The sequence below is a fragment of the Molothrus aeneus genome, chromosome 9, assembly GCF_037042795.1.
Source record: "Molothrus aeneus isolate 106 chromosome 9, BPBGC_Maene_1.0, whole genome shotgun sequence".
Taxonomy (NCBI): Eukaryota; Metazoa; Chordata; class Aves; order Passeriformes; family Icteridae; genus Molothrus; species Molothrus aeneus.
In genome coordinates, this window is record NC_089654.1 from 22,400,472 (window position 1) to 22,425,580 (window position 25,109).

Here is a 25,109-nt window from a genome sequence, read left to right on the forward strand (position 1 = left end):
GCTGGTAGGTGTGTGGAGCATGGGTGGGTATTTGTTTGGAGGTAAGAGCACTCTGAGGAGCTATGGTATTCCTTGATGGAAAGGATAGGACAGTTATTAATTCCAGAAGAGGGCTTTACTGGGGGGATCTTTAAAATAGAGTTTGGCCCTTGGGTTTTCCTTCTCCCCAAGTGGTTCTCTTCCAGGCAGTCTTTTGTGCCGTGGGCATTTTGCAGAGCAGCTGCAAAGCTGTGCCTCTGAGAGCCACTGTTGTGAGAGGGCAGGTAACCTGTGCAGACATGCAGTCATGTACACCTTTAGTTCATGGGTTGGTGTTTAGCAGCTCTCTTACAATATGGAAATCCCATTTGCATTTCATACAGAAAGGGCTGCACCTGTTTTAGAAATCACTGGATTTCAACACTGCTTGTTTCAGTAAAACAAATCATTTCAACAACACAGATAGTTAACCTTTTTTCCATTCTGCCATCACCTGAATGTAGTTCTCTCCTTAGTCTTAAGGTGAGGACACTAGTCCATGCCAACTCATGGCAGCTTGCAGTAAGAGCTGTTCAGTCAAAAAGTGTCTTTTGGACACTTAGGATATGTGCAAACAGAAGGATGTCAGTCTGCTTATGTCCTTAGCTCTAGTCTGACCAGAAATAAGCTTCTGTCAGTCCTTTGTTTTGGTAAATGTGGAACTGAGTGTGCAAGTTTTTTAGCAACCTGGTTAGCATCTCTTTTGAAGTGAGCTCTCCTTTTAACTGATTCCCATTTTATTTCAGTTTAGCTGTTGGCATATCTGAGATCTACATTTGCACTGTATTGGAAACAGTGCACTGTGCATCATTTCAGCTGGCAAACATTTGTCAAAATGACCTTTGAAGTCTTTCTTTCTGCATTATTTTCTTTTGCACATTTATCTGGGTTTGGTTCCACTGATTGCATATAAGAAAGATATTTATGAAACCATTGTGGCCTGATTTTTTTTCTTAAAGACAAGTTATTTCAAAATATCTTAGCAGGCAGAAGTCTGCTGGCAAATACTAGCATATCTTGGATTGATATCAAGTTGTTCAAAGACAAAGCATATTTAAAAATAAATAAAGCCCCCTTGTAACTGTTATTTTGAGCAGCATTCACATAATCTTAACTAATTCAGTACTTCACAGAATTTTTGTGAAAGAAAAGTTTAATTCACTCTGGATTAGTAGAAATTAAGAAGATTTTGTATGATTAATCAGCTCATTCTGAATTTGCCTCTTCCATTGTGAATTGGAAAGCTGAAAAAAATCAAATCACATTTGGCTGTATTAGGAATATTTGTCAAGAGTGTCAAATCTTGATAACTGCTATTGCAAAGAAAATATTTCCCTTTGTTTTGGAATCTGTGGTGCCAGGTCTAATAAGGTAATTTAAACCACAGCTACAGACTTAATTTACATTCTTTCAGGAACTCAAGTAGTATTTATGTAGAAAGTTTGTAGGGATAACACTTAAATAAAAATATTTTCCATATATATTTGAAATACTTTTGCTATAAATAAACTTATATTTTCAAAATCAAGATCTGAGGTGTTTTGGAGTACATTTCTGAGGATCACAAACCTCCTGGTGAAAAATAAAATAATGTATTTGGACAGTTATCAATTGCTTGAAAGTTGAAAAACATGTCTAAGTGAACTATTTTCCTTGCAACAGTGTGTCCTGTATGATTTCAACTTGAAACATGAAACAACTGTCATTAATATTCACTTTGAGTAAAGAACAGCTTTAATAGTGTCTGTACTCATCCAACACTTCACTCCAAACGCTGTTCATCACACTGAACACTCATTCTGTGCAACTGTTTGTTTGCAGCACAGGACAGATTCTCCCTGGTATAGCAATATGTCTTGGACAAACGTCTAGCAATTATTGAAAAAAATGATTGGTGAAAGGCAAAATGGGAATCTTCAGGGGTCTTGCAGAGAGTTCGTGGGCCTCCAAAGGACCATATGGAAAATCTGACTACTCCAATACAGACAGGAAATATGACATGTAATAGGGAAAGTTTATAATAATTTTTTGTGCATATTAAATGATAATGAAACACTTAATCCAGTAAAAGAAAAGAAGAAATAGCTGGTTTTTCTGATTTAATCATTACTAAATTAACCTGTCACATTGATATAACTGTTAAGAGTACTTTTTAATATGCTACACTTTACATTAGCAAATATTGTGTAATAGGAGTGGATCTGTAGAGCAAAGCAGCCCAGCTAGTGCTAAGGACCTGACATTCACACAGTGTGCATTTCTGCCTTCACTGGGGTTCTGGTTCTAGTCTGGTGTTGAATGCTGAATACCCATGACTAGCTGGAACTCTGCTTTAGTTTAATCCAAAAGGAATCCATCTCACACGTGGTTTGTGGGGATGATTGAAAAAATTTCTTTAGTGTCATTTGGTAAATGACCTAAAAATAATCCAGAAAAAAGTATTATCAATGGAATGGTGAATTATAATAGTTTTGTATATGGTCTCCTTCACATAAGGACTGCAATCCATTTTGAGACATTGTTTACTTTGAGTGCTCACAACTTGGCCTTGAACCTCGTGTTGCTCCTAATTTCTTTGAGTAGTCCAGCTTTTGGGGATTTCTCCTGGATAATGCTGCATGTTCCATGTTTCAGAATTGAGGGCATAGGTGGGACAGAGACACAAATAGGGCAGTTGTGAAGTTTGTGTCATTTTGTTATCAGGGTTGTGTGATGTTGTGTTTTTCTCAGCTATTTTACTTTACACGTTCTTCCTGCATGTCCATGGGCAGATGAAGGCAAAAGCTAGTACATGTTTTTCATTAATCATATGCAATATGGTCAGTTAATAAAATAATATGTGACATAAAGAATTCTTTAAAAGAATTCTATTGTCTGTCCCAGTCTATGTCTGGAGAGGGAGTGGTAGATAAGAGAACAGAGAAGGAGTAGAAAAAGATTGAATATAATGATATTTGAATGATAGAGAATAATTTCCCTTCTTTTGGGGATAAAGGCCTTGAAGCTCTGGATGTTAAAAGAAATAAACCCAGAACAGCTTGGTTTCAAGTTGTGATGGCTGTAACATCACTCATCAGAAATGAAATGAAGAGCAAAGGCTGCTGGCTTACTCTGGAATGCTCAGCAGTAGGAGTTCAGGGGGGGAATAGGATAACCAGGATTACCTTCATGGTGAAGATGGCACAGCCTGTCAGACCTCTCTTTAATTGATTGTTAACTGGATGCTTTGGGCCAGTACTGACAAGCAGTGACATCAGCTGTCCAACAGATGTTGTATTCAATTACAATGAATCAGAATAATATAAGAAAATAAATAAAATTTATATTGGAAAAAAAATTGAGATTCAGAATGCACTTGAATTATTTGAGGGTGAGGAGATAGTAAATGATTATAATTGAGTTTCAAAATTGCAAATATCTCTTGCAATGGGGGATTGACTTGTTTACCTTTTCCCCCAAGAGTTAGATAGAAAAAGTACAGCAGCATACAGTAATGAAATGGCAGAACATCATTGGTGTTTAAATCCAGAACCACCCTTTGTTATTTGATTTCTATAAGAATTCTATTTTACATGCTGAAAACCATAATTTTTTTTTTGTGTCAAGGACTGTTATTGGTCCTTTTTTGAATGTAGATACTGTGCTAATAGGAGTTGGTTTTAGGTATAGTTTAACTATACCTAAAATAAGAAATATCAGTGTACCTGAATCTTGTTGGGTTTTTTGGCTGATTGCAAGAAATTTACAAATTTTGGAAAAATTTGTTTGTAAATGGTACCTTCCTGAGAAGAATCACAGCACATGCTCAGTTACCCCTCGGCCATTATGTCTGAATGTTCTGACAGAAATTTTTAAGAAGAGGAATTTTAATATCAAAATGAAATTATATTAATTGTTACTGTAGAATTAATAGTTGGGATGAGTCATGCTAGAGTGAGGCAATGTTTTCTGCAATAAAAAAGTATTTTTACTTCTTGTTCAAGTTAAATACCACTAGATTTAGAAAGCACAAACACACCTTCTAATCTAGGGGTTTTCATTCCTTTAAAATGATCACACTGGTTTAGCTCAGTTTTCATGTTCCATTGAGGTCTATATAAATAGCTTGCTTAAAATGTGAATGTAGCTTAGACTCAGAAATTCCTGCTGTGTGTGGCAAGCTATGAAAGGGGAAGAAAATTCTATAGCAACTGTTGTTAGAAGGACAGATATCATGTTTGGGCATAGATTGTTTGGTGTGAGTATTAGCTGTCTACTTTTCAGTACAGAATCCCCACTGGGCTTAGATCGAACTTGTTTTGAAAGTACATTGTAGATCAATACAACAGGGGCCAGCTGATGGCTGAGCAGTTAAATATCAGTGCAGCATTCCTCCAAAACTCTCTTTCTAAAGGTAGTCAGCTGTATTTGCTGAAACAGGAATGGTACAAGCTTTATGTATGAAAACATTGAGAGCTGGTTTTGTTTATAGTAATTCAATAATTCACTTGTTAAATAGCACTTCAAAAGACTTTGTGTTTGCAGTAACAATCTTGAAGATTTGGAAAACAATTTTGTTGGTGAGAACCTTGAACAAATAAAAGAGCTAGGAGTTAATTGTGTTATTTAATGCAATTTCATTAAAGTTACCACAGATACCCTGAGAAAGCTTCCATGTGGAATTTCTGCAGGTTTCAACAGATTTTCTCATTTTCATGTGCTGAACAGGTAGGAGCTTTAAACCTACTCAAATTTTTAAATTAGTCTCACAGTCAGCACGTTGAAATAATATGTATGACCTTTGGATGTGAACTCCTTATAGAATTAAATGAATTTTCAACAAAGAAATAGCTTTGGTTGTTCTGTGTCTGAGCTGTACTGATAAGGGAACAGATGCACCAGTGCATGCATTCTTACTAGGTATCTGAAACATTCAGTGACTAAAGGAAAGTATTTGGGAAAACATTACAGCCATGCACTAAAAAGGAGTGTTGAACTATCGTTTCCTGGTGTTCTCTTAGAAGGCTCCACCACAAGTAGTGCCATCAGGAGAACTAGCTGGCTGCTCTCTTTTCCCTGGCTGGTGTGAAAGGGCAGAGCCAGCATGCCTGTTTTCTCTCCTGTAGGGAGATAACCTCTCCTTTTTCATCTATCCCAGGAGAACTGGGAGACTGGCACAGGGAAGCATAGCTTAGTTTTTATTTTATTAAATAGTTTATTTTGAAAATATTTTCTCTCTTTATACCTAAATTTAATGCGTGTCATGAGCCATCATCTAGTCAGAGCTGCACTCCTATAAAGCCTCTGTATTTCCAGAAGTGCTTCCTTTGTGTAACAACATCAAATAATTAAATAAATATGATATATGTGTGTGTGCGTGTGTATGTATATATAGGGAGTTCTTTTAATTTGCTGCCTTGAAATTTCTTGGAAGAGCAACAGAACTGAGAAGAGAGTCTGCCCTCAGGAGCACTATGTCTTATACCACCATGTGACTGTTCCATTTGTTTTGATGCACTTTGATTTGCTAAGTAGCTTGGGGTCATCTTCTTAAGACAAGAGTCTTTAGGAGCTCAAGAATAAATATCTAATGCAAAGTGGGTCAGGAAGGCAGTGCCATTTAAAGTACCACGAATATTTCAGGCTGTTTGGCAGATCCAGCATGCCCTGCATGTGTACAATGTTCATCAGCTATTTTGGGATGAGTTGGGGGAATAACTTGAATGCGTCTGGAGAGTTGATGAACACAGTGCCGTGTATTGTACTGAGCTGGGTTTGTGTTTCAGAGCACTCAGCTACCCTGGGACGGGGCAGTGATTGTGCAAATCTAAGACTCAAGTTCTTCCAGTGAGAGAACTTTTTTAAAATCAGAGCTTCCATAAAGAAGTAAGGATGCAAGACTTGTTGTTGTACTTAAATACTTTGCTGAGTTGGAACGAAAAGAAAGATTTGGGAAAAGGGAAGTTTTTGATAGTATAAGAATAGATTTTAAAATTACATCACAGTGGTTTTACTGCAACATTGCCTTAGGTCACACTTGAGCCATTTAAAAACAAGGTGTAAGGAACAGTTGAAAATTATTTACAGCTGCTCCAGAAAACTCAGCTAAGTCTCCTGGAGAAAGTGCTTGGTGACACTCTGGAAGGAGCTCCCTGCAGTCAGCTGGAATGATGGGCAAATGCAGGAGTGCCATGTACCATTGGAGCTAAACAGGGCTAGGAGCACAAAGCTGGGGTGATCATGGCCGTTAAATTTGTCTTTAAAGTGGCTGGAGCTGTTGTGAAGATCATTGTAGCAGCTGCCTTTCTTGAGTGGCTGAGGTATCTTTTATTCTGTTGTGGGACTGCACTGGAGATGTAGCTTCTGGGTAGTAAAATTTCAAATGGTAGATTTGGGTGGGGCACTCTGTGGCATTCCAAGTTTTGTGTCTTTGAGATCTTTGATAATTGTTGCTAGCCTGGTAATCATTTTGGTTTTGTAAACTTGGGTGAGAGGCCTTTCAGCTTTACAGTGAAATCTGATTGTGTACCTTCACTGCCACACAAACTTCATAATTACTTGTCCAGTTATGCCAGACAGCTTCTATCACAAAGTATGGACAAGAATAACAAAACTGGAGAAATGCTCCTCAGTGGAGGAGCATCCAGTGCTCTGTGCACACTGACAACAGCAAATTTTAAATGAAATTAGGGAATAACAGAGGGAAGAATTTGATTGTTTATGAAGATTCTCAATAGCATCTCTTTCTTTCAATGAGTGTTGTTTTCATTTTTTTGCAACAAGGCCTGACTTTTCAATGAATACTTGTTTATCTTCTTTCATCATCCAAGGGTTCTGCACTTTTCCCATGTGGGAGAATATGTTTTATTGTTTAAGTGTTAATGTTCAGACCTTTTTCATTACCATGTTTCAGTTTGTAGCCTTTGTTTTGTGTAAAAATAAAATAGATGTGTGTTTCAATCATTTCCTGTTAAATCAGCAATGTATTTATCAATCTTCTCATGTCTTGGTAGAATAAATATATAATTAATTTGATGCAGACACATATTTTTGGACTGAATTACAGTATATATGTACGCTCACCATCCTAACTTTTCCTGTTTGGTTTTTTTAGGGAGAGCCTATAACTTTTTGTGAGAATAGTTTTGTGAAGCATCGTTCCAGTACAACGAAGCAGTTCCTGGAAACAGCTGTTAATCTTCAACTGTTTAAACAGGTATAAAGAGTGTAAATGGCCCATATTTAAGGATTTTCTCTTAAAACAGATCTGTGTTAAAATACATTTTCCTTTCTGTCAACCTACAAAAGTCTGGGCTGAAATCTAAATACAAGTACTTTGGGTACAGTCATCCCAGATTTGTTGTATTTTTATGTCTGCAGTTATAGTTCAAAGGAGTGGTGGTGAAACTGAACAAAAAAATAACCCCAGGGTGCAGAGCCAGTGCAGCATCTCTTCAGAGCCAGTCAGCAACCCAACTAAACAAGAAAAATCAGGAATCTCCCAGCTTGATGGTTGAACTTCGTTTTCAGCTCTCTTGGTTCATGCCCAAAGTGCCTGAACAGCAGAGTGCTTAACTTAAATTGGAATTCACTGGTCTTAATTTAAAAACTGGATTCATCCTGCAACTGCAGTTTTGTTTGCTGGGCTTTTTGAAATATGCACACAGAGAATCTCACAAACCTGAGCTATAGGGGTGGCCTGAACAGTATTCTAGCTGATCTCTTAAAGCAGAATTTGAGTTAATAGAGGACTAATTGTTGAATATCTGGGCACAGCTCAGTTATAGTTTCATTACAGTCTTTGAAATGGATTTTGTTCTTTGATTTTATTCTGTAACTCTTCTCTCTTTTCATCAGTTGACCCCATTGCATGAAAAAGGTGTTAAACTTATCATTGGACTTTTATGAAAATCAAGGAAAATGTGAATGGAATCAGAAGATTCATGAAAATATATATGTGTCTGCAAATGCCTGGAATAATTGATACGCAAGAGTTCATGTTTAAATAATCAGGGGGACTTCTTTGAAGATAAACAACCATGATAGATTAGGGAAGTCTATTATATGTAGAATCTTCTAATTTTTAAAAAGCATTTGGTGTTAATCAGAGGTTAGTGTCTCTTGTAAAGATTTGGCTGAGGATGGTATTTTATACAAGCCCCCTGAAAACGTGATCACAAAATGGGGCTCCTTCAATTTTACTGTGGTTGTATAAAATAAGCAATAAGAAATCTGAAACCTTTTGAAGTCTGGTTGACTGGATTGAAATGGGAAGAAGTAACTGATTGAAGTGTGGTTTACTCTGTGCAATAAGGTAGCATGAAATTTTCTTAATAAAAAGCTGCTTACAAGCAATGTTTCTAAAACATTATCACACTGGCAGTACTGAAACGACCTTCAGCTACCATGAATGGGCTGGCTCTGTACTTACCCATTACACTTTCATGTGTTCAAATAAACAGAATCAGTTTACAATTTGTTTATAGCTTGTTTTAATTTTATTTCAATTGAAGGAACTAATAGAGGATTAGGAAATAGTAACAATTTTGATGATGTGTGTGGTTTAATAGTAGTAGTAGTTTTTTTTTTATTCCTCTGGTTCTTGTTGCAAAGGTTACTCCTACTTATTCAGTTAATCCTCAGCCCAGCTGCATCTTCTCCAGTTTTTCCCACTCACAAATGAGCTGTTTTCAAAGTTGTTTGTATTCAAAGAGACCAAACTGTATTTTACTCTGCTCTGAAAGTCTTTTAATAGAAAATAGTTCTTAGGGGCAGCCTTAAACCTAGACCAAGCAGAAAATTGGTACTTTAAATACACCCGTTTTGCCATAATTGACAAGTGAGCTTTATTTGTGCTGTTCTATGAAATCCCTCCTTTGTCCCTTTAGTTTGGCTATCATGGAAGGTAACTAACCTTTGTCTCAAGCTGCAAACATAAGTAATTAATAATTATATCTAATGCGTCAAATAGTTCTCATGAGTGTCCAGGGAAAATATGAATTCATTCTTAGAACTAGCCTGAAGCCTAATGCCAGACTATCTCCTTAAATAGTGTACTTGTATCAGCAAGGTAATCTGCAATGTTTGTTGGGATTTTTTTTCCTAACATGTTAGAAAGTGTTACTTAGAAAAATAATTAATGGATGCAGAAATCAGAAGCCTTTGAAAATTGTTAGTAATTCTAATTTCATTTACCATCTTTATGACCTGAGCTCTTTTGTGAGATATGTGCTGTTATTTTGTGGAAATCACATTTATGATGTTTTCTTTGCTTCTAAAAACCTTTTGGTTTTAAAGTTGATAAAATTACTTGGATATTCTGAATATATGTAGTCTCTCTTTTGGTTTTAGAACTCAAAATCAGTTGAGGATAATGTCTTTAGTCACCTTAAAATCCAAGGGTAACAAAATTGCTAGTTTTTCATTGAAAGAGGTAGTCATCCAAGGGTTCTTTGGATCTCAAAGTGAATATATTTCTTGGAAGAGCAGGCCCTGATTTTTCAGTCTGTAGGTTTGAAGGGTGTGGGTTTGAAAAATGGAAAGAGAAAACCCATAAATTTTATGTGTAATTCCACATGCTATTCTTTTCATGTAGCAGTTTAAGTGCAACCATTAACAGTAAATTACTCAAAAGTACCAACTACTACTACTACCACCACTACTAACACTTATCATTTCTTTTAAATAATGTCTCCAGTATCTTTTTGCTAACAGTTCTCTTTGTCAGTATTTACATTAAATACTCAATTGGTGTGACCCTCTCATGTTCAGTCAATGTCTCAGCCTTCTGTTGATAGGATTTTAGCAGATGATGAGTATGTTCATAAATCTTATGCTAGTTTATAGTATGGAATGAATTCATAACTTTCCCCAAAGAGATAATGTGGTACAGTTCAAAGGAAAGGATGGGAGTGGAGGTTGCTGGTTTTGGGGGGCTTTTTTCACAGCAGTAGCTAAAGGTGCTCTTATCTCATTTTCTTACTGTGAAATAATCCAGTGATCCCACAGTGGTCTGACCATGAACCAGCCTATTTGGAAAAAGGCCAGCTTGGAGTAAAATGAAAAAATAAGAAGGAATTTTGACAAGGAAGAGAGAAATATCTTCATGCTTACCTTATTCTTGCTTCTGGAATTTCTGTACTCTGAGAAAGTTGTTTTTTTCATGTCATTAGTCTGTTCATTGGCAAGCATCAGATTGTCACTGACACTGTTTGGATAATCAGTCATAAAAATGATGCAGCCAAATAATTAATTCTGGTTCATTCCTATGTACTGTTTAGTACCAGTGAATAACTCATAATTCTTGCTAGAAGATGTAGTGTATAATTGGAAAATTGCTTTCTCACTTTATCTGTCAGACTTGAGTTAGCCTTTCCAAAACAAAAAGGGAGGGCTTGAAAGAATTTTAAATCTATAGGAATGTGCTTGTTCTACTTCCTTGAAGCCTGGTAATTCTTGAAAAGAATGTATTCATCCCTTCTGAGTGGTTTAATCATTAATTTTCTAATTTTGACTTTTTCTGACACATTTGGATCATTTCACCTATGTATGTGCACTTATTTGTAGCTGCAAATTCATGTGGTCTTGCAGCTGAAACCTCTACATGAGGATAGCTGTTGGAATATGCATCTGTAGATGCACCTAAATAAGGGTTAGTGCTTAAAAACACCCATGATTTCACAGCAGGACCAGGGAATGGCTTGGTGACCTTTATATGATTATGATAAAAAATCCAGAGTTACTATTAATAAGGAAATAAATTCTTTTCTTGCCATTAGAAAAATAAAGAAAACACCTGCTCCTGTGTAAAGATGTGAAGTCCATCAGAGAGCAGTGTATTATCCTTAAGGCATATATGGTGTTGAACATACAGATTGCATTATACTGGACACATTTAAAACTCTAACACTGTGAAGCAAGAGAAGAGACAACAAAGTGTAGTGTATGTGACCCTTTTTTTTCCACCTCCAGTTTATTGATGGTCGGCTATCAAAATTAAATGCAGGAAGAGGATTCTCTGATGTTTTTGAAGAAGAAATCACAGCAGGAGGCTTTTGTGGAGGTACAGAATTAATTTGGGAGTACTCATTGGCACTTCTTTGGGAACTGTTTGACATGATGTCCTCATGATGTTTTGTAAGTCTTAGATGTCATTGATCTTTTTACTGTTCTATTGTTCCCCTTCATTCTTGGAAAGGTTTTAGCCTTTAACAAATCACTGCTGGGATACACATATACATTATGTATCTAGTTACACCAGTGCATTAAATATGTGATATTAGATACGTGTGTAATATTAGGTATGTGTGTTTAATCCTGTAAAGTAATATTTATACTTCAGTATAGGATGAGATATCACTATAGTTTTTACATTTTTAACTGTGTATTTACAAATATGATGCATTCAGTGTAAACTGAATTTTCAAAATAATTTTGACATTTGTACTGCTTAACTTCTAGATAATTATGTTTTCCATAAATGCTTCATTTTTTCATATCTACTTATACCTGCAGTGTAGAAATGACAGTGATGTCCTGAATGTTAAGGGAAACCTGCTTTCTACAATGAATGTGTTACTCTAAAAAAAGTGGAAGTTTTTTTTACTTTTATATATGATCTGAGAAGGGACATGGAAATTTATCTTCTTTGTAAACAAAAATGTAATTCCTCATGTTTGCCTCAGTTGTGTTCACTGATAATTGTTACAACACTTTTCACATCAGCTAACCCATGTGGAGGTGTGCATCCTGAATGCAGTGCTGATTTTTACAGGATTATGGAATGGTTTCCTGTTAAACATTTAGGACAGGTGTATTGTTATATTACATATTGTCATGTTTTAAACCCAGCACCACACAGCTGCTCACTCTACTGCTGCCAAAACCAGCCCAGGTGTAAGAGATGGTATCAAAAGATGGGATCAATATATGCATGACTGTACAAATACTATTTTATGGTCAACCTTGAAAGTTGTGGAGAAGCTTCCTCAGTAGATGGAGGTTATGTGATTTGAGCAACTCCACTGAGGTGCAGATGGCAGCTTTGGATGGACTTCCTTTGCAAGACTGTCCTTGAATGGGACACATTGAGGGGAGGATTTGGCTCCCACAGAGAAACTATCAAGTGCTGCAGAGCCATCTGCACCTCATAAAAAATAACTTTTTTATTCTCAAAGTGCATAATTTCTTTTGTTCAAGATTTTCACTGCCTTCTTCTGCCTTCTGTGTCTTTGCTAGGATCTAGCACATAATTTGAGGTTTTGTTCCTTGATCAAATTGTGGTTAGTTTTACAGAGATTTACTTCTTCCCTGCCATTTTAGGGTAAGTTATGCCACCCTGCAAGCAGATTTGAGACTTTGAGCATCCATTATTCAGATAAGTGATGTCAGTATTCAGAGCTCGTTTGCTGACTGCAGTTAGGGGTCAGGAGGCTGCAATAAAACTGCAGTGGAAGTTAGATAAAGCTTGTTTCTTGGCTGTGCTCTGGCAGGCTGTGAACTGTGTCTCACCTGGCTCTGTTCAGGAGGGACCGCTCAGCTCTGCTGGCGGCGCTGGGCTGCCTTGCACTGCCCGTGTGCTTTTCAAGTCAGACAAGCTGATAGTGCCAGGCTGTGGACAAATTGCTTAGGGCACATACTCAGTATTTACATAACTGCTGTCTCATTATTGTTATGAAGTGCAGGGCTAACAATATGTGTGCAATTGAAGGTGACATTTTGTGACGCTAATGGGATAGAACTATGATCTCTTTGCAAACTTAACTCCTGTCAGCTTCAGCAGGAAGCCCAGGGTTTGAAAAAAACAGGTGAAACCCAGATTTCAGAAAAGTCACAGAAAGTTACTGTTAGCTCCAAGCTGTTAAAAGGACAGGTGAACACATTCTTAGTGTAGACAGTATAATTTAAAAACTACTGAATCAAATTCAAATGGAAAGTGTTTCTTTAAGTAATCTCTTTCTAAATTTGCATTTGTCCACATATGCAAGTTTAACTAAACCAGAAAAAAAATTGAAGAATAAATCTTAAATTTCTTTTTTTTAATGATTTTCCTTAAACAAACAATGAAAAAAGTGATCAAAACTTATTTCTGTATCTGCATCTGAAAATAAACTTGTGAGGCATCTTCATTACAGTTGCACTTTTTATAATTGAAGTTTTATTTTCTCTTATTTTTTTTTCTGTAGAAGTATAGTTCTCAAGAGCTTTTCAATACAAGAATATAGTGATGGATTGATTTAACACTCAGTTTTCTTGTAGAATATGTTAATTAATTTTAATTACATTAATTTTACCACAGCAGCCTTTTTTTTTATTGGTCTAATATCATTGGTGCTAATAGAAGGAAAACTGAAAAAAACCCCCAACATTTCAAACTCCCTTGTAATGGTAATTTGTTTTAAGGATTCAGACTTTTTTTGCTAGGGTTTCAGGAGGTTCAGCTCTAGCTGAGGGAATGCAATGTTACCATGGTTGTCTGTAGATAAGTATCTGTTTTCTGATTATCATCCCTGAAGAGTCACTACATGACTAGATGAACATTAAACTTGGTCATTTGCTCTGATCCCATTTATTGTTTCTATTAATTGTTTAAGTCAGGTTGTGACAGAGAAAGCTCAGCTGTAGAAAGAGTTAAGGACACCTCAAGACAGGTGATACATGAACATTGTAGAATTGAAGAATTGAAGTGAATGAAATACCATGTTAAAGAAAGCATTTATGGTTCATGCAATATCCTTAACACCCCAGCGGTGGTTAGATTTCACCTTGTACATGTAATTTATGTGCTTCCTTCCCTGACAATTCTAGGGAGCCACATCAAAGAAGTGAGAAATGAGTTGTTTCTGCTTTAGTTTGCTCTTTGCCATTCTGAATGGAATCAAAATGATCATGAGGGTCCCTACTCTCTAAGCAAGCACTGCTTCCACTTGTGCCATCATTCCTGAGAGTGTGGCTGTCTCAAAATTGCTTGTAAAAATTGAGTGGAATGGGTTCAAGTACCCATTATGAGCCTAAAGAGTTCATGTTTCTTCACCTCATCTTGAAAACTGGGAATACCTTTTCCAATGATCCAGTTAGTTCTCAGAAATGTTCTAGGAGTGTGTTTGGCTTTCATTAGCCATTGGAATAATTCTAGCCACACCTTAGTTAGTGGAATATTGGAACACTTGAGGAGTTTGGAAGCTGTTAAAAGTCTGTAAGGTTACATCAGTATGGTCCTTTCAACGTGGTCAAACTCTGTTTGAAGCTGGAGTGTTCTTTTCAAGGTGAATGTTGTGTATGGGGTCAGTAGCAGCTCTCAGTACTGGAGTATTCCAGTGACTGGTATACTCTAAAAGTTTCTCAGGGATCATGGACCTAATCTTGTTGTTCAGCTGAAGCACCTTTGGGAAGTAGCATTGACTTCTTCATCAAGTAGAATTTAATGTGCTCCTTTGTGGCAAGTTTAGTCCTCGGTGGTCCCACAGAACTCAGTAACTCTCACTTGCCTTTAGAGGTTTTCCTTTCTGAAAGAAAATAGATACAGTTAATAATTTAAAAGGATTTTTTTCTGCACAGGAATTTACAGTTGTTAGACTTTCCTCATGTTCCTACTTTGGTATGGTACCTTCTGGAGTCCATGTCATTGTTGTGTTTGAAAGTTTGCCCAGAGGGATCATTATGCTTGAATGCAATTAATACATTATTCTTTGAGTTAGTGTTTTTCTTCTTATACTTCCTAAAAGCATGTTACATTATCATCGTTTTAATTTCAATTTTACCTTAATTGGAATAAAAAACTGTATGGTGAATACATAAGCTTTTACAAAGGAAACAGAAAACAAGCAATAAGAGATTCCTGAGTTTCTTTCTTAGTGTACACACACTCTTATCTTTGCATTCCATGTCTATCTGGAAAGAATTAATTGAATAAGTAATCCTCTAAGTACATTTTTTTATTCTGATAATGGAGAGGGTTGCAATATACATTCAACATTAAAAATGTTGAATATATGTTTGATTGTGTTAATTTCAGATTTCTCTTTCAGGAAATTCAAGATCTTATCAGCAGTGGATGCATACAGTGAAGGTATAAACTTGGTTAAATAATTATATAGAGTGAAGGTATAAACTTGGTTGAGTAATTATACTGGCCACCTTGTCCTTTAGGTCTCAGTCCTTTTCCCCTACTTCTGTGTAATGGTAAAAGTTTGTTCATTTGTGAGAAAGACGTAAGTACATTCTGTAAGAAATACCAAGTCATAGTATTTGCAAAAATTGTTTGAGTTTTTTAATTGAAGAATTAAAAAAAATTCCCATACACAAAACAAATGCCAAAATACATAGGATTTTTATGTCTGTATAGTCAAAGATTTCATTGCTTTCTGTATCATGCTGCATTCCATGGCTCTAAATTAGGTGTGACAATTTGATATGAGGCTTATCCCTTCTAGTAAATAGCAATTTTGTTAATATGGATTTGTGCAATTTGACTAGCAGAAGACCCTTGTATATATATAACCTTGTTATTCTGCAGCATTAATAAAATACATTATTTTAGATTAAGAGAATTCTTGTTTGATTAAATGAGATAGTTCTTCCTGTCAGGTCAAAGTTTTTTTAGTTGCATAATAAATATGATAGGAACACATGAAAAATAGCCTAACTTCTGAATTGATTTTGAAGTGGTAACAGTGAATGAAGACTGAAAATCCATCATTCTGTTGGAGTGCCTTGATAAATGTGTCAGCTGTGGAATGACGTACTGTAACCCTTGTGTAGCTGCAGACAGCAGGCTGGGGAGGAAACACAGCTGTGCTTGCTCTTACCCATTTCAAAGGAGGGTTGTTACTTCTTCACAGCACACTGTTTATTTTTCCTTGCTGTTGTCTTAAGGTTTACCTTGTGTTAAAATGTTACTAAAATACATTTTTTGTGTATTTCAGAAAGGCGGTGCACTGATCAACACAGCAATGACCAAAGCCACTCCGGCTGTGAAAACAGCATATAAATTTGTAAGATCATCTATTTCAAATAAATAATAATCAAAATACTGCAATTTCTGACAATCTCTCATTCTCTCTGAATGCTAAAAACCTAAGCATTTTATAAATAAATTGCAAAAAGCTACTTCAGCCTGTAGAAAGTGTTGAGCTTCATTTGTTTTCTCATATAGCAGTAGGATTTAGAGTTGTTTCAGAGTCTCCTAGATAGCTTGTACATAAAAATAGACTTTATCAAAGCATCAGTGTCCTGGTTTTCTTTCAGTCCTCATACACACTAGAAGCTTATTTGAATATCATTTAGGTATTTGATACACAGCTGTAATTTCACTTTGGCAGTAAGTGCTGCACTATTGAGATGTGGTAAAGCATCAGTAATGTGTGCAGCAAATCATCTGCTCCTTTTTAAAAACGATAGTGGAATGCTCATGTTTAACTGGATTTAATGCTTACACTTTTCATCTTAAAAGATCTTGTTTTTCAAAGACTGCCTACCCCATGATGCATGTGAGATTATTCTGTATTATACAGTATGGTAAAACAGCATTAGAAAAAAATGAGCTGAGAAGTGTTTTAAAGTTGCTTTTATAATACAGAGGAAAAGATTTTTGGCTTCCTTTTTGCTTTTCCAAATGTTTCACTAGCTGGATGCATTATAAATAATCCTGAATAAATCAGTAAATCAATGTGTACTAGAGTATTTTAAGTAAAGTTTTCAAACAGAATTTTTAATTTTACATCACTTTAAAAACACAGCAGTTGTGGAAAGAAACAGGTAAATAAATTAAATATTCTTCATATTCATGGACTCATTTATAATTTAAAAAATGGTTCATCTGCAGATTATTCTTCTTCATTTGCACTATCTTAGACTGTGGTTCAGCCTTCAATTTTGATAATTATGCCCTTGATAGTAAAGGTTCTTCAAAGTGAACTTCTGTATATGCCAGGAAACTGCAGTAAACTTCTGAAGATCTTTATGTATATGATATCCATTTTTCTACCCTATTTAATTTCTTACATTGTTGTCCTTTATGTAGCCTACTACCAGAGGACTGAAATATGCATTTCTTAATTGCCACATAACTGTTTGGGAGCTTTGAGTAATTTCATTGGTGCCATCCCTGAGAGTTAGAACAGAGCACTCCAAAATTCATCCAAATGCTGTGAACAGGATCTGGAAAGTTTAAAGTGGCTTTCAGGTTAGCATCTGGTACATGGCACCCCATCGTGCTCTTACTGAGCTTATGGATGTATGATTTAAGGATCAAAAAGACTCTATGACCTCTTGATTCAAGAATTTTTTTTTTCTGAATTTCCATGTACAAAAAACTACAGGAAAATAGATGGCTTTTAGATATTTATGCTCTTGAATGTATTTTAAAATTCCTATTTTCAGTACAACCTTGAAAACTTTTGTATTTTTTCCCATTTTTTTTTTAGAAAGACAACTTTTTTTTCTGTTAGGGTTTTTGATGTTATGCCCTCATCTTTTATTTTGTTTCCTTCTCCCTCTTTCTCTCTCTCTCTCCCTCTGTCTCATTTTTTTTAGCCTAACAACATGGTATTCCATATTGATAATTCCTTTCTGTATTGAAGAATATTCTTGGCTGTTTTCTATGCAACAATGATTCTTGTCTGTCTCTTTTAATGCATACAGAATTCTCCCCTAAATAGCAGCACTGTGCTGTTCAGCAACACTGGGCAAAACCTCCATCTGCATATGAAATCACTTCATTTCTGTTAAGGTTGATGTTGCCCTGCAAGTTGCCAGACTGGAACACTGTAGCAGTCATCTTAAAAATCTTCACATTTTTCAACATGCTTTATTGCTAAAATACCCTTTCAAATCAAAAGGAGCATTTCAAATAAAGGAGTTATATAGATGACCATTCATAGCCTGTCCCTAGTAATAATGGAGAAATTTTGAGTATGTATGTTTTCCCAGCACTGGCATGGATGTACTGAAAAAAAAATCCTTAAATTTTTGGAGAAAGCATGAATATAAAAAAAATACAGTGGCAGTGCATGTTTGAAATTTGTGATAAAGATTATTGCCCTTTTCTATATCACCAGGTGTTTAAAAAAAAGGCAAAATAAGTATGGCATTATAAGGCATGTTCTGTGACTACAGCTAGTGTCCTGCAGAGCAATTTAAGTCCTTTTATTTCTCCAGGCAAAAAACCAGGCGAGGCAAGGAATAAAAGAAGTGAAGAGTAAGTTAAAACACAAGGTATGTAGGACACTTTATTTACTTTCTTACACTGCTTCCTGTACAGTTTGAAGCTTATACTTTACAAATCACATGAGATTTGTGTTTTTAATGACTTTTGAAATATGCTTAGCCCTTTGTTCAACAATACATTTTTCATAACGAGCCCTCTGGCAACTATCTGTCATTCTATGCATCCACTGAATAATCTCTTTATTGTTTGCATATTTTATCATAGAACAACAGAGGTCTTCAAAGATACATTAAGAGGATGTATGTTTTCATAAAGTTGATTGCTTTGATATCACAATCAAAGCCTTTGCTTCAAGCTGAGAATTTGAGAAGGGAGAGTCTTGCAGTACACTGTATTTCAGGAGGTGCAGTTGTCCAGTTTTAGTTCCATAAGATACATGAACAATAGCAGTGTTTCAAGGTGAATGAATAGTTTCATTTTGCAAAAGCAATCTCACAAACTCAGAGTAGATGGTTTAGGCATTTTGCAGCTGCTTTTCCCATTTGGAATTTTGCTTCCATGTACGATTTTTCTGTGCAGAAAAGGAACCATTTTTTGGATACCTATCACGCTATTTTAAGAAAAATTTCAAAAACATTTGAACAATTCAACTTTTAAATGACCATGCTGGTAATCTGGCGTTTTGAAAAGTTAAATTTGATTTTCTTACTACAGATGGTATTTTCATGACAGTAATAGATTGTGGCAAGATAATTTTGAATGCATTCTGCATGCATAATATGGAGGGTATGTTTGCAGATAATGATTATAAATAAAGGAGTTTAAATCTGTTTTGTTGCATAGGAGAGTGAGGAAGAGTGTGGAACGTGCAGTGCTGGTGCAGTACAGACTGTTCCTGTCTACACATCGCATCCTGACAAAAGAACAAGCTCAGAAAAACGAAGGCTGGCACAGGTAAGACACCTGAAACTTCTGTTTGCATTCATATACATATAGGGAAAAAATTTTTGCTGCTTACAGCCGTGTGTCTGTGAATCTGTTTCCAAGATGATTTTCCTGTGTTTGGATAGTGTGACTAAAAGGCTATGTTTATATAAATACTGCTACACTGCATGTGTGGACAAAAAAAATGCTATTTGTGTTTCATCCCTGTTGAGAGGGGAAAGAACAGGAGATCTGTAAGTATGGATCTGAGATTTAATTCTTAAATACTGGTTTTGAGAAAGATTAATATATATCTATGAATAGACCAGAATGTATTTTTTTGAGAAGCCTATCTCATTTATTTTAAGGCATATTAATTTTGTGTTTCTAATAAATTGTTTTGGCAGTCATATGGCCTTTAACCTTGCTCAGATGGTTGTGATTTATTATTTTGTTAATAAGTCAGCTAGTTCATGCAGTGCCAATGTCTTGGCTTTTGTTCTCTAATCCTTCCTAGTCTAGATTTGAAGTAACAGGTGTAGTGTCTCAACTTTGGCACATATTTTAATGTTTTCGGATTCATTTTGACAGTTTGATTTCAAAATTATAAACAAAGTAGGTTTTCTAACACTTTTTTTCTCCTACAAATATTTACCTGCATATGCACTTATCTTTAATGTATAGGTGTTTATTTTTATGTTATATTGTTATTGCGTGTTTTTAATATATGTGGATTTTTAATGCCTGTATCTTCCTAATGTGAGAATTAAGTATGTAAATTCAGTCCAACCAATCTAGCAACATTTTTTTTTTTTGCTCTAGGTACTGCAATAATAAAAATATGGGTTTTCTATTTAATCAATTTGAATTAGTTTTTCTCAGTAATAAATACAAAGTTTCTGGAATACAATTTAGAACTGATACAGATGATTGCTAAATGATGGTGAAATTGTACATTAGTATTAAGTCATTATTTTAAGTAGGGTTATAAATAATACAAAGTCTTTCTGCTTCACTGGTATGGTAGTGCTGCCTATTGTTATGTACAGGAGTCTAGGGATACAAAGGAATATAATTCACCTTGATACAATTAAGGATTTCTTTTGAAGGCGTGTGTTCAGACAGAACAATTGAACTTTTCTGTGTTTTTGTGTTTGTCCAGCTGTACAGTGCTGAATTCTGTAACCATTGCTGTTTCTACCAGTTGTCCTTTAGCTTTGCAAGGGCTAGTGCAAGGCAGGAGTGCAGATGTGAGCCTGGCTTTGTTTCCATGCATCCATACACACGTGTGTTAACGGATGGGTATGCACACGGACACGCGTGTGTTTCTGTGGGGTGAATTTACCAACAAAGCTGGGAACTGAGAGCCTCACAGTTTTGCCCTGCTCCAAACCAAAGGTGTCTTCTCCCCAGCTCTTGTCCCAAACATCACATGAAGCCAGTGGGCAGGAAGGGGCATGTGGGGATTGCCCTCCAAGAACTCCTTCACCTCTCACTCATTCAATTCTCTTTTTCTTCCTCCCCAAAAGCAAACGAACCAAGGGACTTCTGAAAAATAAGTCTGCTGTTGCTACTCGTTTTTATTTTTGGTCTTGGTGTTTGAATAAGATAACATAAATTCTTTATTAATAAGTGGTGATTTTAAAGTTTACATCCAAATGAGAATATATGTTAGTATTCACAGTGCATGTGTATGAGAGATCATGTTTGATCTAGTACTGAGTCTACTGTTTAAAAGAAGTGAAATTCAGTGTGCTGTTGCCAGATTTAATCCTTTTTCTGGTAGTCTTTATCCTGCAAATGAAACTCTTCACCCAGATCTCTAAAATTATCTTTACCAGTGGCTGTATCAGTATAAGGCTAGTGCTAATGTGGAGTTCAGGCAATTTGATACACATTTAAAGGAAGGACCAGATACTGATTAGGTTGTTACATTGATGTACTGTAATACCCACCCCAAACCTAGATAAACAATAAACAAGAGAGAGTAATTGCTTTTAATGGTCATCCTGCTTCCAAAATAGAGGCACCTCTGCACTTTATTACTATCTCTTCCATACTGAAACATTTAGAAAATTGTAAATACAAAGAATTTGGTGTCATATTTTATGTTCTATCAGAAGTATGCATTGAGCTTCTCCTTCTCCTCTTCTTGGAAACAGTTAATTATTAAGAGTTACCCGAGATGCTGTAAAACATACTTTGAAAAGTTACCTAACATATCAAAGTTTGCTTTACTGAAAAATATAATTTTAAAAATTTGTTCATAACAGGATTTGGGGGTTTGAGAGAACGTTTCCTTTACAATAGGAAGTGAGTCTGCTTTTACCCCAGCAAGCAGGAGTTTGTATATGGGTCTGCTAATTAGTATGGTTATTTCCTGTTTTGTTGATAAGGCTTTAATAAATGTCAAGGGTACAGCCATGAAGATCTCCCAATTAGGCTTTGCGTTTGTAATACCCAGCCCCTCTGCTTTTGTGTGAGGATGACAGTTCCAACTGCAGCCTCAGCCTAACAGGGCTCAAGGGAAAGGATACTTCTCTGGTTTTATTGAAAACACAGCCAGTTTGGCCCAGGGAGAATACCAGCACTGGTCACAGTGCAGAGCCATTTTTAACAATGAATATTTACTAAGCTTTATCACTGCTGTCAGAGTGGCTTTATTGTATTTTTTCTTTTCCAGATTGGCAATAGGCTTAAGAAAAATCAGCAGTAAATTAAAAAAAATAAAAATTATAGCATCTAAAATAGCTGTCAAAACCTAACCAGAGGATAAATAATTAAATGTGTTATTGCAAACTGAAGCGCTCGGCTTGCCCTCCTATAATTTGCATTTTGAAAGTGTTTCCTAGAAGCTGGAGCGGAGTGCACTGGTTGGTGCCCGCGTGCGTGCGCGTGTGCGCACAATTAATCCGTGCCCAGACGAGCCGTTCCCTCTCTGCAGTGTTCATCTGAGCTTGCTCCTGCTCAGGTTCGCTGTTCTAGGCTCTTCAGACATGTGTGAGCTTAGCTATACTGCAAGTCAACATTAACAGATGGATTGCCCTAAGCAAGGGAAAACCACAACAACAAAATCTAGTGAAAGTGGAGGATTGAAGCTTTTTATTGTTAAGCCTTATTAAAACCTTGGCATGTGTACTGCTGTTAACTGTTTCATGCCTAGAGCTAATAATGTGTCTCGGATATGTTTCATCTCTTACATTAATTAGGAACGTAGAAGATACAAGAAATCACCAGCTAAAATTTTTGAAATAGAAGTTAATGCAAGCATGAAATTGCTTAGGCTCTATTTGCAGTATCTTGTGAGTGAAACCACTGAGTTCCTTTAGCTGTTGATGAGCAAGGTACAGCAGGGCATGTTTTAGACTATGGAGCATTCAGTATTTGCATAATCTCTTTTAATTCTGTGCCATGTTATGCTCCCAGGTAATGCAGATTTCTGGATACACAGGGACCTAAATGCAATAGGAGCTTTGTAAAATTGTTGCAAATTAAAATATAATTAAAAAGAGAGCATATTTATTATGATCCTGCTTTGAATGCCAGGAAGATCTGTTTGATTTCATTAATATGATCTTTGTAATTTTACTATTACATCAGGTGTTGGGGTAGCTTAGACCATGTCACGATCTCAACAGTCAAAATGTATTTCATGGCAAATAAAACACTCTGGAAGATTAGCAGAATACCAAATAAGCACTACCAGTTCCCTTTGCAGTTATTAAATTAGCAATGCCCCTTGTCACTCAGAAAATGTATGTTCTATCTGTACTTTTAGGCACCTACTACTTTCCATCTGTAATGGAAATAGGCATGTTGACTCTAAGGGTGGATTTACCAATCACTGTGTCTCAGCACTGCTTTAAATGTTCCTATATTGAAGATACCAGGTGAACTACTCACCATGACTTTGCAGAATCCAAATAGAGTGTCTAAGAAGGTTTTTGAAACACTTTTAATAAAAATCAAGTTAGACAAAACTTTTTTCTTGATGTTCTCAAAGAGAAGAGAGTTTTTTATATTTTTTCTTTCTTTCCTTTTTTAAAGAGTATTGCAAATGGAGCTTTTTCACTTTTATTGAAGAATGTCCTAGAGACTATACAATATATAATTCAGCTTGCAGTAGGTGTGCTTGGCATCTGTTCAACAAACACAGCAAGTGTCAGGCAGGAAGATGTGTTCAGAATAACCTTACCTTCAGGAGTGCCCCATTTATCAATATCCCTACAATGGCCAGTAAAATAAATGACATAATCATTAGCTACAAAGGACTTCTAGTAACTGATTACCCTCCTAACCTGAAAAAGGTGATGAGAGTGGCTATTATGAAAAGAGGGCTATTCTGAAGAGTTTTTATTTTTCCTGAAAAATAAGAAAGGAAATTGTGATAATGTAGTGCTGAATGTACATATTCTGTATCAGATGACTGAATGTCTTTTAGAAAAAATATCCGCAGTCAGTCCCACAGTGATTTCAGAAACATAAATCTGATTAAGTACATTTACCTGTATTTGTATTCTGACAATGTGCTTGAGATCACATCTATGACTACCAACCACAAATAACACTGATTCTGTTGCTAGAGGTTTCTTCCACCCTCATTGACTGAAATATTATAAATTGAAAGATGTCATAAACAGTACGAGCTAGTTTTTAATGTAAGTCACATTTTGCTTCTGTAAAATACAGTTTTGAAGTAAGCATCAGTTGATCAGTAAATTCTGTTTCTTTAGCTAATGTGGTGTAATGTGAAAATATTGAAATTACCATTAGCTTCCTTTAATTTGAAGAAAAATCTTTTGTCTTATTGTGTCAAGTAAGATCTCTTCATTCTGCAAAACAGTCAGATTTCCTTTTAATTAAAAATGAAAAAGCTAGGCTATCAAAATTCAAATTGCAGATTACGAGAGTGCCCTCTTGTGGCTCCTGTTCCTTTCCAAAGTGGCAGAGCACCGGGATCCTCTGCCTGTGCAAGCCTTGCCTGCTGCAATGGAGACCTCTTACAACGAAGGGGTATTTCCTTTATTTGTGTTAAGTGAAATTGCCCCTGGATTTTGTGCAAATTAAGTGTTCACATGCTTTTATGTATCATGCATGATACTATTTTCAGGAACAGGGAGTAGAAGCTCCCAGGCAGAGGTGTAATTGCAGGATTGCTGAAACCTGTCCCTGCTTCCCACTAAACAGGGACAGTGACTGTCCTCACCAGAGCTGTGCTGTTTGTTCTGCACCCATAAACCACTGTCAGCCATGTGGCTGCCGTTCTTGGCCTTTTGCTGTAAAAATCAATTGAGAAATCTCTTCACTAATTACCTTGATTCCAATTAAATTTAACAAAAAAATAGATGGGGTAATGGTCAGGAAGTGGCTCTGAAATTTTTTGTCACCCTGTGGAATGCTTGGTTTTTCAGGGCAAAGTCATCAGCATATCTACCTCTGATTTATCCTACTCAAAGAAAAATTTATACAAACAAAAAGTTTGTAGATACTTCTCCTGGCTATTGTAGCCCTCCTCTTTAAGTTTTATAATAAATAGAAATGCAGCCTTTCAGACGGTCTTTCTTCTGCAAGCAAATGAACTATACTGGTATGTGTAGCACTGTTTCCTTTCTCTGAAGAATCTCAGAGAAAAATGCTCTCTCACAGAGTATCTTCAAACTGGGTGAACCTTTCTGTCCTCAGAATTTAATTGAAATAACCAGATTAATTTTTTCATCAGGAGAATTTATCGACATCTTAATTTAGCAGTGGTATCTTTTACTTTCTTTTGCTGTGTATCTTCTGTCTTCCACGAGTCAGAGTTTTGCTCCACTAAATCAGGGAGCCAGGAGAGCCATCAGACAACAGTTGGAACCTGTGTCTTGAAGGTTTGAAGAGCACCACTTTACATCTAAATCTTCAGCTCTAATACTCTATGTTCCCTAACATTTTCTTCCTCTCTATATTCCTAAGAATGGAAAAAAAAGAATAAAGAAGTTCAATTAATGAAAAAAGTTTGTCTGGAGGCAAAAGGAGGGAGAAA

General features: G+C 36.0%; 1 protein-coding gene across 1 annotated transcript in view; it reads left to right on the forward strand.

Annotated features, from left to right (window-relative positions):
* Positions 1 to 25,109, forward strand: part of DENND1B (DENN domain containing 1B) — a 143,343-nt gene that overhangs the window by 108,724 nt on the left and 9,510 nt on the right. The window contains exons 14-19 of the mRNA XM_066555830.1: positions 7,112 to 7,213; positions 10,969 to 11,059; positions 15,024 to 15,064; positions 15,921 to 15,989; positions 18,154 to 18,210; positions 19,007 to 19,117. Of these exons, the coding sequence (XP_066411927.1) occupies positions 7,112 to 7,213; positions 10,969 to 11,059; positions 15,024 to 15,064; positions 15,921 to 15,989; positions 18,154 to 18,210; positions 19,007 to 19,117 (471 nt within the window). The remainder of the gene's footprint in view (positions 1 to 7,111; positions 7,214 to 10,968; positions 11,060 to 15,023; positions 15,065 to 15,920; positions 15,990 to 18,153; positions 18,211 to 19,006; positions 19,118 to 25,109) is intronic.